This window comes from Ailuropoda melanoleuca, chromosome 13 (assembly GCF_002007445.2).
Source record: "Ailuropoda melanoleuca isolate Jingjing chromosome 13, ASM200744v2, whole genome shotgun sequence".
Classification (NCBI taxonomy): domain Eukaryota; kingdom Metazoa; phylum Chordata; class Mammalia; order Carnivora; family Ursidae; genus Ailuropoda; species Ailuropoda melanoleuca.
Genome location: NC_048230.1, coordinates 44,462,410 through 44,477,252, shown reverse-complemented (window position 1 = coordinate 44,477,252; position 14,843 = coordinate 44,462,410). Strand labels below are relative to the sequence as shown.

Here is a 14,843-nt window from a genome sequence, read left to right as displayed (position 1 = left end):
AAGCTTTGCTGTCTCTACTGCGCAGTGGAGAACACCCTGGAGAAAACACAAAATAAAGCAATAAACAAAGCTGCTTTTTACTTGCAAGGTGAAAATAACACCACCCCCCCCAGCACTGGCCAGTGGCCCTGTGCAGTGAGCGGCCTGGACCAGAGGTCCTGACAGCAGGAGGGGCCAGCAGGCAGGAAGGTCAAGGGCCACCCTGCCTGCTGACACAGCAAAACCAGAACAGGGACAGGTGACCCGCCGGCACCCACAGCCTGTGGGGGCTGTTAACAAACGTGGGGGCTGCCAGGAGGCGCAGGGCATGGTAAAGACACAAGACACCGTGCGTGCCTGCGGTCGGCCGCGGGTTCTGGGCCTGCAGACCCCTCACCGACCTTCTCTGACCACAGTGAACCCGCGGCCTCTGTGAACACACCACGGAATCAGATTTAAAAACACACATGGGGGGGCCCTGCTGGCTCAGTCGGTAGAGCATGCGACTCTTATCTCAGGGTCGTGAGTTCAATTCCCACGTTGGGCGTGGAGCCTACTTAAAAAAATAAAATAAAATCTTTAAAAACACACACAGGGCCAAGGGCTGCTCCAAGGCCGGCTGGGAACAGCAACTCACGGAGGGGGAGAAAGCCTCATCCACATGCCAGGACAAGGACACGGGGTCACCCAGCCACGGAGCCTGATAGTAGCAGCATGGGGACCCCTCCCTGGTCCCCCGTCCCAGCCCCCACTCACCTGATACTCGCCCTTGGAGTTCATCAGCCGCGTCTTCAGGACGTCCAGGGGCTGGCACAGGATCGTGGCACACCCACCCTGCGGTGGGGGGGCTTATCACCACTGGGGCTGCCAGGCAGAGTACGTGGGCATCCTCACCCCCCCCACAGACCCACCCCCATAGAAGGCCCTGGGTTGCACCCCCGGAGGCATCCTCGGGGCCACTGGGGGACACTAGGAACCATGCTGGCTGGGGCAGCGGGATCTCAGCGCCCGCCTACGCACGTAGCTCGAGGGACATCCGCCACACCTGCCCACAGCCTCCTGCCTTGTGCGCCCCCGGCCTCTCCCTGGGCCACCATGCCCCCACGGCCAGGCCAGCACTCACCGCGATGAAGCTAGCGACGAAGTGAGTGAGGACGCCGTCAGACAGGTGCCCGGTGCTGAGGACCAGCTGCTTGGCTTGATCGTAGCAGGACAGCTGTGGGGGTGGAGGGGACGAGCGGAACTGTGGGATGGCCCCCGGCTCCGGGGAAAGTAGACAGGGGCCCCCAGGGACACCACCAGGGCTGACCAAGCGTCTGCCCTACAGGCCCCTCCACGGCCAGGGGGCCGGGCAGACGGGGAGGCCCGGACCGGGAGGGGCCTCCCCACCTCCCCAGCCCCCACCTGCGGTCTGAGCCCACGGCCTTCCGCCACCACCTCTCCAGGGTGCCCCGAGAGCCCCGCCACCGGCAGAAGCCCCACCTGGCCCACGGTGACAAGCATCCCCCGACTGGATGCCATGCTCGCGCCCGAGAACAGCTTCTTCAGACCCTCTGCCGGAGAAGGGAGGTCAGGCGCCCGGCCAGATCCTGCAGGCCTCCCCCAGGTCCTGCTGAGCACCCCCCAGGCCCCTCTGGTTCCTCGGGCCTCCAAACACGGGGCCCGCTCCTCTTACCTTCTCGGGCCACGCGGTACAAGCCGTCCAAGGCGTGGGCGTAGCTGCCAGGGACAGACAACGGGCCTGTGTGAGGCTCTCCCTGCCCACCAGCTCCCAGCGGAGGGTCCTCCCCGGGGACAGCCATGCAGCTGTCACGGCGGCACCCCCCCGAGGCTGGTCCTGTCTGTGGGCTGTTCCTGAGGGTGCGAGGGTGGGGGCCTGCCTGACCCCCTCCACTCCATTCACTTGGTCCACTATCGGTGGCTCACGCTCGGGCCCGAGTGGACAGTGGGCTTGCCTGGGGCCCCATTTTGCCCTGGACTGTAGCAGCGCCTGGCTGCTAGCTAGGTGTCCGTCCGTCGGCAGTCTTGGAATCACCAGGATCTTAGGCTTCATAAAAAATGGTATTTTACCATAAAAAAAAAAAAATCCCAGCTCCCAAACCTGTTTAAAGGCCCAAACTCACTTAAACTTGTAAAGCATCTTTCCTGTGACCGAGTATAAGATCCCAGAAAGGGGGGAGTAGCCAGCCTCCGTCCCAGACCCCCCACCGGGAAAGAACCCAGAGGCCCTCGTGACTCAGGGCAGGGCCCATGGGCGCGGTGTCGGCCCGCTCTGCCTGCCCCAGGTGACGCCACAGGCAACGTGGCCTATTGGGACTCCTGGCCGTGGCCTGGCCCAGCCACTCGGGGCCTCCTGCTCCGCACCCCCCAGCGCCCCCAGAGCAGAGCGTGGCTGGCTACTCACTTGCGACGCTGATGTGGGGGCAGCTTCATGTCATTCTGCATCCTGAAACAACCACGCCGGCTCAGGGGGAGGCAGGGGCATGGGGGCTCCCCCTGGCCTGCCCCCCAGTGTCCAGGATCCCAAGGTCCAAGCGCTTGTTCCAGACGGAACACACCACACACCCCAGCGAGTAAGTCCCCCGCCCGCTGGGGGTCAGGAAAGACCCTGACCTTGGGTGGGGCACACACTGACCTGACATTGACCATATCGGCGGGAGTCCCCACGAAGCCTCCAATGCAACCTGGGGCGACAGACCCCAGAGCCAACATGTGGCGACTGGCGATGCCCACCTGCACCCACCCGCCCCGGCCCAGCTGGCAGCTCACCGCTGATGGAGCCCAGCAACACCTTCTTGTAGAAAGGCGGGGGCCCCTGGCTGCCCTTGGTCACATGGTCCCGCACGGTCTCATAGATGGCGAACCGAGTCAGGGAGTAGGTCATCTGGGGGCAGAGGGGCCCAGCTCAGAGGGTGCAGGTGGAGGAACCCTGCTGGGCATGTCGGCCCGCCCCACCCCAGCCCTTCTGAGGCACAATCATCACCAAATGGGCCACGGGGACAGGGAAGGACCCTCCCAAGGCCACGCGGTCACCAAGTGACTGAGCCAACTCAAACCCGGGGCTGGCTGAGTCCAGAGTTTCCCTCCCTGGGCTCAGTTTCCCTATCTCTAAGTAGACGCCTTGAGCCAGCTGTGAGAGCAGGGCTGGCCCCTGGAAGGCAGAAGCATGCCCCAGGCCACCACACCCTGCCGACTCCCCAAGCCTTGTGGTTCCTTTCTCGTAACCAGCCTTGAGAAGGAAGACAAAGTAATGACCACGTCCACAGGGCACCCACAGCGCGTCTGAGTCCAGGCCGGGGACACGCCAGCCCTCCCCTCCACCTGCATGCGCTCTGGAACCAGGACTCAGGGAAGCCCTCGGCAGGCCCGCAGGGGGGACCCTGGGTGGCAGACGTGCCCTCCCAGCAGTCCTACCCACCCCCCGTCCCAGGAGGGGGGGCCCCCAGAAGCACCTGTCTGCACAGGGAGGCGCTGAGGCCGTTGTAGAGTGCCAGGATGCCGTTGGAGCGCACCACCTGCAGCGCCATGCCGGTCATGCGCAGCTTCACCTCCTGCTGTGTCTGCAGGTGCACCTGCGGGGGAGGGGCACAGCTGCTCAGAACAGGCCTCGCCCCAGGGCCAACCCAGCCCAGCTCTGCTCTGAGCCCTGTCCCACCACCCACATGAGGACCCCATGGGCTGAGTGCTATCGGCACCCCAGTTTAGAGATGGGAAACTGAGGCACAGGGAGACACAGAGGTCTCCTAAGGGTGTCCAGCTGGGTGTAGATGGATTCCACGTCCACACCTGGCACCAACCTCTATTCCGCACTACTGTGCTTTCCAAGTGACAATACCGGCTGACACATAAGCCCACCAGGCCCGTGAGAAACAGTCCACATACGTGTCTGAGTCCTCACGGCACCGCTGCAGGAGTGGGGGTCATCAGTCCCACTTTGATGGACACTGAGGCAGGATGTGGACCCCAGCAAGGTGACTCTAGATCCCCATTTCTTAGTCATGCCACTTCTCAAGAGGGATCAAAAGTTATGGGGACTCAGAGACAGGCTGAAGAAACATGTTGGGCTTGGAAGTGATGCTTGGAGTCCCACAGGGGAGAGGGGAAAGGACGCTCCTGGGAGGGTCAGGGCACAGCCACCCCGGAGTCTGTCCCTGTACACCCCACTCTGGGCAGGTTACAGACCCTCCTGCCTCAGTTTCCCTCAGTGTGCTATGAAGATTGAGTAGCTCAGTGGGTGTACCTTTCCCTTCCTTCTCTGTCCCTGCCCAGGGGCTTGGGTGGTGGGGCAGCAAAGGTGGGTGGGGATGGTGAGGGCTCTGTGCTCTCTGCTCAGCCACATCAGCCAGTTGGACAGGACAGAGGGTACTGGGCCTGGGGGCAAGGTGTCCACGCAGGGAGCAGCCCTTGTCCAGGCGAGCAGCAGCTGCGAGGACTGAGCCAGGGCATGGGGCAAAGGGAGAGATCACAGAGCTGTAAAATCATTTCTCCAGTGGCCATGCCGTCGAGAGGCAACGAGTTCAGCCAGGGACTCCCTGTGAGGCCGCCTCCAAGGCTGTCGGCACTGCCTGCTGCACCCCCGCAGAGGGCTGATTACTCCCTGGGCCAGACAGCAGTCATCATCCTGTGGCTGCCTGCCTCCCCTGACCCGCCCCCCCCCGCCTGGAAGCGTTCTGCAGCAAAACAGCACCGGGGGCGGGGGAGGGCATGGGGCAATGATGCCCAAAGGAGCCTTGGACAATGGACAAGGGACTCGAAGCCGCTCCAAGGGCCCTGGAAGCTGTGTCCACCCACAATCAGACACAGAGCCTAACCCTCCAGGGCCCCACGGCGGGGGTGGCAAGGCGGCACAGTACCTGCGTGGGCATCAGAAAAGCAAACTAAAACAGACGAGGGGGGAGGGTCCTCCTTTCCCAAACCAAAAAGCACCTTTCTGTTCACTGTCACCCCTCTCTCAGGTGGTCACACCACCCTCCAGGCCTGATCCTGCTCCCCCTGGATGCCTCCCAGGCCCTGGGGCTACGAGGAGCCATGCAGGCCTCTCCCAGGACAAGCCAGGTCTCAGGTGTGCCAACGGGGCTACCACCTTCAGCCCCCCATGTCTGCTAATCCTGCATTCACTGGCAGTGAGCGTTTTTACTAAAGTCAATTCCCTTCATTTAGGACAAAAAGCTGCTAAAAGAAACATACTCCCAGGCGGAGGAGGGGTGGCGGGGGGGGGGACTGGCCAGAGGCTGAGGTTTGGGTCAACAGGGCCACAGATGTCAATCCCGCCCAGGGCGTGAGTATGGGGGTCAGGCTGCTCGGGTGGGGGTAGGGACTGCCCCTGGCCCACAGGTCCCATATGACCACAGTCCAGGTTCCCCAGGGCAGGGCCTCCTAGGCAGACCAGCCTTTGCATCATGGGCCCTTTCTTCTTTGTTCTTTGTAATGAGAAAGGGGTAGCAAACAACCCCCCCCTTGGCTGGCCTGGGAGACAAGAGCTCTGTGTCATACTGTCCCATAAGCATTTTTCCTAAAAAAAAGTAAAAGGAGCGTGAATGCTTCTTGCTCACCCTCACAGAGCAGGACCTGCGTGGGTGCGGGGTCTGTGGCTTCCAGGTGCCCATCCAGTCCAGGAGGAAGCAGCCCAAAGCAGGGATGCGGCCAGGCTGTGCACCCCATTCCCTCTTGTGTGCTGGGTACCCACCAGGCAGGGAGGCCACCTGGTCCATGCCCTGGGTGTGCTAGAGCCCACATGAACCCCACAGAACCACCCCAGCAACTCGAAACCAGGCAGAACTGTCCTCACAACTGCGAGAGAGAAATTGGCTCAGAGAGGCCAAGCGACAAGCCCAAGGTCACACAGGTAGTACGGGGCACAACCGGGGCTGGAGCGCGGCCCGCGGTCCCCAGCAACGGGGACCTCCACCTCGGAGTGGGCCAGAGTCTCTGGGCGGGGGCAGTGAACCATAAGGCAGCCCCAAGTCTCAGGCCCTCCCGGGCCAGTGCACCGCCACGCTGGTCTGTGCCCAGGCGTGGGCGGGCCCCGCGCCTCCCCCGCAACTCCTGGTCCCTGGCGCTCGCCCCGCCCCGCCCGCGCCTCCCTCACCTTGAGCAGGTCCAACGGGTGCGTGCAGCACGCGGCTCCGCAGGAGGCCAGTCCCCCGAAGTACCAGCGTGACACGCGCGCCTCGGCCGCCATGGTCCGCGCCGCGGACGCCCAGGAGCGCCGGCAGCCTGCTCGCGGCTCCCGCTGCCCACAGCCCGGCCCCGGCCTCCGCCCGGCCCGGATCGAACCCCGACTGCAGCCCCGGACCCCAGACCCCGGCCCGCACCGCCGTGCGCGGAGTTCAAAGCGCCACCCGCCACCCGCGCCCCGCGCAGCCAATGCGCCCGCGCGGCCCTGGGGGCGGGGCCAGGTAGGGGGGCGGGGCCCAAGAGACCCCGCCTCAAGCCGGGGGGCGGCCCGCGTGCCTTAAAGCGGCCGCCGCCGAGCCGCGGGGGAGCGTGGGCTGCGCCGAGCCGTCTGCCCCTGTGCGTGAGGGGGTAGGGCGTGGCGGGGGGCCGCACCGACCTCAGGGGGCCTGCTGGGTGGGTCTGCTCCACTCCCCCCGGGAGCCTGGCGTCCTCCCACCCCGCTCTGCTCCGGCCGCCCCAGGGTCACCCCCCACGCCTGGGCAGGTCTCCGAAGGTCACCGCCGAGGAGCGGCCTCGGCGCTCCGCCAGCCCCTGCCACTCCCGGAGGCCGGCCTCCTGCAAACAGCCCGCCCCAGCCGAGGCCCTGACCTTGCACCCAGTGTCCCAGCCCCGCCACGCAGGCCCTGGCCCACGTGCATCTGCAGGAGGTGGCCGAAAACCTTCTTGGAGCCAGTCTGCGGATTACAGGAAGACTAGGGGCAAAAGACACTTCGGGGAGACTAGCGGCCCTCCGGTGCTCCCAGCCAAGGCCAGCCACAGGTGTGCTCTGACCAGGCCGCCCCAGGCAGCCATCCGAAAACGGGAAGTTCTGAGCCACGGGGGTGCAGCCTCCTGGGAGCTGGCGGGTGGGAGGCTGCCTGCCCCCAGGACAGAGCCATCTGTGTGCAGGTCCCTACTCTCATTCCACCATCCCGCAAACAGGAGGTGCAGGTGTGCTCCTAGGCCAGAGATGCACCTGCTGGGCCAGGTGGAAAGCTGAATCCCAGGCCACTTCGCACCAGGGCCACACAGACCCCTTCCCCCCGGAAGAACCTCCATCTCACGGTCCCAGCTTGGCCACTGCAGCCCCCCACCCCTCAAGGGAGAAGGGTGAGGCGCACTGGGGAAAGAGCTCTGGGTCCCCCGAACCTGCCAAGCACCCCAAGTACCAAGTGCAGCCCTGCCTCTGAGCGCCCCGCAGTTACCCAGCTGAGTCGGAGGTGAAGTATGGGCCACTTGGAGACTAAGGAGACAGTCTTCTAGAACCCCAGGAGGCCCCTGATCCCTGAGGTCATCAGCTGGGGAAGGGAACAGCTGCAGAGATGGTGTCCAGCCCAGAAATGCTGGGGACCCTGGGAGGTGGGGGGTGTTGGCCACACAGGCATCTGAAGTGGAGGGGCAGGACAGAAAGACACTAGATGCAGACTAGATGGAAACACGGGTGTGGGGTGCGGGTGGGGGAGCACAGCAGGGAGGGGTCACTGCAATTCTCTAGAAGAAACCAGGATGGCTGGCTCAGTTCCAAGGGCGTGTGACTCTTGATCTTGGGGTTCTGAGTTCAAGCCCCACATTGGACATAGAGCTTACTTTTAAAAAATTCAGTTGTAGGGGCGCCTGGGTGGCACAGCGGTTGAGCGTCTGCCTTCGGCTCAGGGCGTGATCCCGGCGTTATGGGATCGAGCCCCACATCAGGCTCCTCCGCTATGAGCCTGCTTCTTCCTCTCCCACTCCCCCTGCTTGGGTTCCCTCTCTCGCTGGCTGTCTTTATCTCTGTTGAATAAATAAATAAAATCTTTGAAAAAAAAATTCAGTTGTAGAGGCGCCTGGGTGGCTCAGTTGGTTAAGCGTTTGCCCTCAGCTCGGGTCCTGACCCGGGTCCTGGGATGGAGCCCCACATCAGGCTCCCTGCTCAGTGGGAAGTCTGCTTCTCCCTCTGCCTCTCCCCCTGCTCGTGCTCTCTTGTCTNCTGCTCAGTGGGGAGTCTGCTTCTCCCTCTGCCTCTCCCCCTGCTCGTGCTCTCTTGTCTCTCTCTCAAATGAATAAATCTTTAAAAAAATAAATCTATAAAAGCCTTTAAAAAATTCAACTGTATTTCTATGTATCAGCAATAAACAAACTGAAATTAAATTAGGAAAAACAATTCCATTAAGAAAAAAGAAAAACAGATAAGATGCAGGACACACACCAAAGCTCTGCAAGGAAATGTGAAAATATGTCACCAAACAATGAGACGGCTTCCACACCTAAGCCCTTTGTTTAAAGAAACAGAGCTAAAAGACGGGACTGGTAGGTTGCAGGGGAGTGGCCTCCTTATCTACAGTCCCATGTGAAGTAAGTAGCATCTTCAAGCCCACACCTCTCTGAGACCAGCCGCACAAAACTGCCCAGAAGCAGGTCTCCTTCAGGATAATTCAAGCTCAGCCAAGGGCAAGGTCATCAGCTCCTGACTACAAAGAAGCTAATCCCAGAGGCGGCCAGTGGAAGGGACAGCCCAGAAAGCTAGGGTGGGGTCCCTGGGTGGGTGAGGGCCGCCCCCTCCCTGTGGTCACGTCCTCAAGACAGGGTCCTACACCCGCAGCAGGCAGGGAGACCCCAGTGCACAGACCAGTACCGCCCCGAGTGAGCTTGGCGGATCCCGGAGGCTTCGGAGGAGAAACTGGAGAGATCTGGAAAGTGAAATGTGGAAAGCAGCTGCACAGCACGCTGCAACCTGCCAACTCCCTCGACCCCTGGGAACGCTCGGGGAGAGCAAAGTGTGGAGCCATCCTGGAAAATGGAAAATGCACCAAGGATGGGGCACCTTTTTAAGAAACTGGTGGCACTCTGGAAACTGTAGGTCAGCGAACTCAAAAAGATCCGCAGCCGAGAGGCGCCTGGGTGGCGGCGCAGTCGGCGCAGTCGTTAAGCGTCTGCCTTTGGCTCAGGGCGTGATCCCAGCGTTCTGGGATCGAGCCCCACATCAGGCTACTCCGCTAGGAGCCTGGCTTCTTCCTCTCCCACTCCCCCTGCTTGTGTTCCCTCTCTCGCTGGCTGTCTCTGTCAAATAAATAAATTTTTAAAAATCTTTAAAAAAAAAAAAAAAGATCCGCAGCTGAATTCTCAAATGGATAACAACTTGTGCATAAACCCGAGGTCTTAGACGGGGAACTGAGGCGAGCTACTGAAAACAAGGCTGCCTGGCCAGGCCTCTCGGGCGGGGGCCTGTCTGCGCGGCGGCATTCCCATGTCCTCATGCTGCCTAGCGAGGACGATGGGGTCACGTGGGGGGCCAGGCAGATCCAGGGTCCCTGGGGTGGGCAGGAGGCAGGGGTCAGCTCCAGATCCCCCTCTTCCATGTTTCATTAGCCTGCACAAAGACCCAGCAGGCTAACTCCTCGCAGGATCTGGCAGGCCCTGTAAGGTTTTCCCGTGGTGCCATCAGGGCAACGCAGGATGCACGCCAGACCTACTCCCCTGCTAAGCCCAGGACTCCGGGCTCACCCACCTACTGCCAGGTTGGAGACACAACTTCACTGGCCAGCGGCAGACCAGAGCAGGTCAGCACTGGAGCTGGGGGGATGGGGGTTGGACCATCAGGGCCCGTGAGGTCAGGTGGGGGGCACCAAGTGAACACCATCTGAGCACTGTCCTAGCCTGGGGTGAGGCAGATGGAACGGGGGTGGCCCGACAGTCTGATGGCCCTGGGGTGGAGCACCGCCTGCACTTTTGAGCAGCACCCCCAGTACACCCCATCATCCCAAGAAGAGGGAAGGGGAGGGAGGGAGTCCTCATCATTACCCCAACTCCCCTGGAAAGACAAAGGGGCTCAGAGAACAGACTCTGGAGGTGACCTGAGGAAGGCCGAGGACAGTCCCTGAGTTCAGATCACTCCCCCCAGGAAAAAGCAGCTGGGTCAGCAGGACACTTGGCCAGCCATCCCTGCCCCAGGGCGCCTAGTAGTCACCTGTTGAGGGAAGGCACGCCCAGAGATCTGCTGAGGGTGAATCATTAACTCTCTAGGACGGCTCTCTGGGTCAGGGAACAGCCTTCTTACAAGGAGTCCAGCAGGAACCATACCCTCTGTGTGCTGGGCGCACCCCCGGGAGCACAGCAGCTCCCCAGGCCTGTCCTGAGGGGTTCTATCCCAGACACAATGTCCCCTTCTGGTCCTGCCATTCTCAGGCACATGCCTCACCTCTCACCTCAGTCCGCTAACGGCCACCCCAGGTGCCCCCTACCCACCTCCTGGGTGATGAGCTGGCATCAGCCACGGGCCAGCTGCTGCCACCCAGGCAGGACCGGCGCTGCCCACCCCCCCCCGCCTGTGTGCCGCTGCCAGCCCTGTGAGGTCAGGCCCCTGCACACAAAGGACCCAAAGATCACCGGCCGACCCCCACACATCCCACTGGGGAATGATGGGGGCCAGTAAGGAGCCCTGCCACCTCCAGGTGGCTGTCCTAGCCAGCTCCGCCCTGCCCACCTGGCAGCCCACCCAGACACAGCAGTCTGCACACACCACGCCCAAACAATGTATTTTTCTCAGTGGCCACCAGGGGGTGTGTGTTGACCGTGGTATGTTCTAGATTCCGTCTCCCCAGTGCTCACACAGGTGCCGCGACCCCAAGCTCAGCAGGTCCATCTGCCCGTCCCCGAACGGAACTGGCCCAGAGGTCCGGTGCAGGAGTTCTGTGCGGAGGCCGCTCCCACCAGCGGGTCCCAGATGTTGGGGAATCGCCCAGGTCCCTGTCCACCAGTCCTCAGAGCAGGCCTACTCCAGAACCACGGTGCCGCCCACTGCCTCCAGAGCTGCCTTGATCTTCTCTGCCTCCGCCTTGGCAACATTGGCTTTGATTTCCTGGGGCAGGGACTCCACCAGCTTCTTTGCCTGCCACAGAGCAAAGTCAGAATGGGGGTCTGGGTGGCCGTAACCCAGCTGCCCCAGAAAGGACCAGTCCCAGTACCATTCACATGGTAGGGACAGCAGGGAGAGGCCCGTACAGCACACAGAGCTCACCTGGACGAGATTTATGCCCTGGATGTAGTTCTTGACCTCTTTGATCAGCTTCACTTTGTCCGTGGGCTTTGCCTCTGTTAGGCGGACAGTGAAATGTGTCTGTTCTTTCTGTGTGGGGATGTCTTCTTCTGCCGCCTAGGGGAGGGAGAGACAAAGCCCCGGGTAAAGCAGGAACATTCGCTCCTGGGCCACCCTGTCCTGTAACCCCAAAGCCAGCCCGGCAGCTCCAGCAGGAGGCGCACCAGGCCTGCTGGGCTCAGGGCTAACCGCTGGGAGCCTTCCCTCCCACACACACGCCCGAGCTGAGAGCCGGCTCCCTCGCTGGAAATGCCACCTTCTCCCCAGAGGCTGTTCTGAATCTGCGCCACCAGCCCCTTGCTGGGCTCAAGTTCCCTCATCCCTTAAAAGGTGTAACTTGTGGAAGGGCAGGTGACACCAACAGCGTTTCAGGAAAGCAGTGCCGTTACCATCTTCAACCAAACCCCAAATCACGTGTGGATGACAAACCAACAGAGCCCCTGCTGTCACAGGTGAAGACGCAGCCCCCCCCCCACGGAGCAGGGGCCACGTGGCCCGGCAGCCTGGGCAGTCCTGGTTTGGATCTGCCCCCCCCCCGTTATTAACAGTATCCCTTCCTTCTCAGAAGCGTTCCAGTTTAGACAATACATTTCATAGTAGTTCTGTCTCTCCTTGCCCCAAATATTCCACCTGAATCTCATCAGCCTGGAAAGCTACCAGTTCACAGCACATGGGGGCAGTGGAGCTGATGCCAGTGCAACCGCCAGACACATCTGGGACATGGGACACTCCACAGGACCCCTGACCTGGACTTCTTAGTAGGGGATGGCCAGGGAAAGGGGACTGAGGACAGGAGCCAGACTTCAGAGACCCAGTGACCAGATGCGACACACAGACCTTGTTGAGACGGAGGTAAACCAACTGCTATAAAGTCTGGAACCATTAGCTAAATCTGAGCTACAGAATCACTGTTAATTACGTCTGTCGTGCAAATGGCTCGTAGCTACGTAAGAAAACACCTCTGTGTTTAGAGGTATGTGCTGGAGCACTCAGAGAAAGGTCAGACCAGACACGTGCCTTAAGCTTCAAGGGACAAGCAAAGTAAACACGGAACAACCTTACTCACTATTGAGACCGGGTGATACACACATGGGTCGTTCTTTGTACTTGTTGATAACTTTGGAATTCTCCCAACAGAAATTGCAACATCCCCCCACCAAACCAAAAACCAACAAGAACCACAAGTTAGTGTGTGGCTTCAGGTCAGCTGGTTTCATCGCGGAGACCCAAACCTGTCCACCCCCCCCAATCTCTGCTCCAGCCCTGACGTGCCCCATGGCTCTCGTCCCATATTCCTCAAATCTCCCCCACAGTGTCACCTCCTTATTGTGGCCTTCCTTGAAATTTTAACTCTCCCCTCCCCTTAAGTTTCTTCTGTTTTTCCCACAGCACTTTTTATGTTCTGCTATTCGATGAAATTTTCCTTTTTCCTTTTATTTGGTTCATCGCCAATTTCCCTCCACAAAAAACATGATCTCCATGTGGGCAGGTCCTCGGCAGGAAGGTGGTCCCAAGGAGGCTGCATGGGGCCCACAGCTAGCATACACAGCTTTGCTGGACACGTTGGCTGATACAGGCCCAAGATGAGGGACAATGAGAGAAATCTGGCCACCTGGCCACGTGACACCATGGCACTAGAGAAAAACCTTTTGCACGACCCTGGCCTGCGCTCACCTCGGGGGGTGCTGCTGCTGCAGGGGCCGCTCCGGGCATCGTGCCGCCCATCGGCATGAGCCCAACATCCTGGATCTTCAGTGTTTTCTGCAGAGAGAAGGGAGAGCAGTCTCAGTAGCTGCCCATCAAATTCAGAGATGCCCACAGAAGCCCGGCACAGTCCTCATACGGAGGGAGCACACTTTGGACAATTTGCTATACTCCCCAAATATACCAGGAACAAGACACAGGACTGGGCCCGTGATACCTTCAAAAGCTCGTTGAGATCTGAGATCTCCAGGAGTGTGAGGCTGGCGATGTCCTGGACCAGCTGCTGGATCTTGGGGGGGTACTCCTTGGGCGCGTTATCCAGGGGTGCACCGGCGAGGGCCTCCCCCATTCGATGGTTGCCGCATCTCATCAGCCGTGCGGCACAGACACGGGGCAGCTGTTGCCTAGCCCCCCATTCAAACAAGGCTGTCAGCCTGGCACAGACCAGGCGGGGAGGCATGATGAGCTCATGTCTAGCTTCCCTGGTCCCAACCCGGGGTTCTCAGATTCCAGGGTCCACGCGGACAAAGGGATTTCCCGGCTACCTTAAAGTCTTCAATGAGCCTTAGAAATCCACCCAAGAAAGTATCTGCAGACACGCTCCCTACGTTAGTTTCCGGGTGGAAAAAACCACCGGCCCATGGGAGCCGAACAGTAACTTGAATGCATTTTGCTACACTAAGCTTTTCAGAATCTGGGGCCCTCGGGCGGCACAACGCCGGACCCACCAATAGAAGCCCTACCACGTCACTGGGGCTGCGGGGGAAACTGAGGCCCGGGGAGGGGCAGGGACCAGTGCACGGTCATCCGGGGCCAGGCCAGCACACTCAGCAGCCCGCGAGGGTAGGGAGTCGGCCGATGGGGGGGGGGGCGGCCCTCGCGACGCCCAGCTCCTCCGCGACCCGATGAGCGGGGGTGGCATCCCGCCCGGGGCGCGGACGCCGCCCCCAATCTACAGCCTCAGTTGCCTGCCGAGGACCCCGACCCTGCCACCCCTCCAGCCTTCGGCAGTCCGCGGTACCTGGGGAGACGGAGCGCAGCGCCCTGAAGCCTGAGACACGGCCCCCAAAGGGGGCGAGCGGCCACCGGCAGCATCGGTCCGCGGGCGGGAAGGTCACACGCGGCTCCCGGGAGGAGGACGCTCTAGCCGCCGGGGCCGCCGAGCATACGAGTTGAATAAGGACGCTCTAGCCGCTGGGGCAGCCGAGCATTCGAGCTGAGTGAGGACGGTCTAGCCCACGAGGGCGTCGGGGAAACGAGTTGGAGAGGACGCTCTAGCCGCACCTCGCCCTGGCTTCCTCTCGCTCCCCGAGATTACCCACAAGGCGGCGAGCCGCGCAGGCGCATAGTCTGTTGGTGGCTGCCGGTAGTCGGGGTCGGAGTGGGGGCGCTGGGGACGGGCGCTGGGGACGGACGCTGAGCCGCTGCGGCCCTCTTCTCGCTAGGCGATCGAAGGCCAGAGAAGGCCGAGGCCCGGGGAGGCGGTCCCGGCCCCCGAGCAGTCCGGCCAGGGAGGACAGTGCAGTGACCCCTACTCCCCGACACCTGCCTAAGCCTTGCGCCGGCTGACAGCGGTTGTGGGCTCGTGACTTTGCTCCTCTGCGGGGCGGGCACAAGGGTCTCAAGTGCCCTTTCGCAGCAGGTCCCGTGCTGGGCGCCACGCCCGCCCTGGCCGCCCGCAGCCTGAAGTCGCCTAGCGCCCAGAGCTCCCGCTGCCCTCTGGGCAGCCTTCTCCTCGGTTTCCTCCTTCCCTTAAAGGGTTGCTTCCCGCGCGGAGCACGTTTTCTCTCGGTCCAGGCCGCCCCGGGAGCGAGGCCGCGTCCTGGGCCCGCGCGTTTCCGCGGTTGAACTCGGGATTCTCTGCTGACGGCGTAGCTAAGGGTTGTGATTGAGCCTGGAAGGGTCGAGTGATGGAGTCGTGGGTGGGAGGGCT

The 14,843-nt window shown here is 61.6% G+C and overlaps 2 protein-coding genes across 3 annotated transcripts in view; both read right to left on the bottom strand.

The window, feature by feature from the left end:
• SLC25A10 (solute carrier family 25 member 10) overlaps nucleotides 1–6,354 on the bottom strand; it is a 7,506-nt gene extending 1,152 nt beyond the window's left edge. The window contains exons 1-10 of the mRNA XM_034640786.1: nucleotides 6,068–6,354; nucleotides 3,432–3,551; nucleotides 2,749–2,863; nucleotides 2,615–2,663; nucleotides 2,384–2,425; nucleotides 1,655–1,698; nucleotides 1,462–1,532; nucleotides 1,103–1,195; nucleotides 736–813; nucleotides 1–36 (exon numbers count right to left, since the gene is read on the bottom strand). The exon at nucleotides 1–36 is cut by the window's left edge and continues 1 nt beyond it. Of these exons, the coding sequence (XP_034496677.1) occupies nucleotides 1–36; nucleotides 736–813; nucleotides 1,103–1,195; nucleotides 1,462–1,532; nucleotides 1,655–1,698; nucleotides 2,384–2,425; nucleotides 2,615–2,663; nucleotides 2,749–2,863; nucleotides 3,432–3,551; nucleotides 6,068–6,160 (741 nt within the window). The 5' untranslated portion in view covers nucleotides 6,161–6,354. The remainder of the gene's footprint in view (nucleotides 37–735; nucleotides 814–1,102; nucleotides 1,196–1,461; nucleotides 1,533–1,654; nucleotides 1,699–2,383; nucleotides 2,426–2,614; nucleotides 2,664–2,748; nucleotides 2,864–3,431; nucleotides 3,552–6,067) is intronic.
• Nucleotides 6,355–8,204: 1,850 nt separating this feature from the next.
• On the bottom strand, nucleotides 8,205–14,185 carry MRPL12 (mitochondrial ribosomal protein L12). Of its 2 annotated transcripts, none has more exons than XM_019798921.2 (5): nucleotides 13,932–14,185; nucleotides 13,128–13,344; nucleotides 12,881–12,967; nucleotides 11,129–11,263; nucleotides 8,205–10,999 (listed from the first exon to the last, which is right to left on the bottom strand). In XM_019798921.2, exons 1-5 carry the CDS (start codon nucleotides 14,003–14,005, stop codon nucleotides 10,883–10,885), a joined length of 630 nt encoding a protein of 209 aa, XP_019654480.2. In that variant the 5' UTR covers nucleotides 14,006–14,185; the 3' UTR covers nucleotides 8,205–10,882. The 2 variants fall into 2 exon arrangements, with proteins under 2 accessions (XP_019654480.2, XP_034497348.1); XM_034641457.1 differs by having other exon boundaries at nucleotides 13,128–13,314; nucleotides 13,932–14,171.
• Nucleotides 14,186–14,843: the final 658 nt, after the last annotated feature.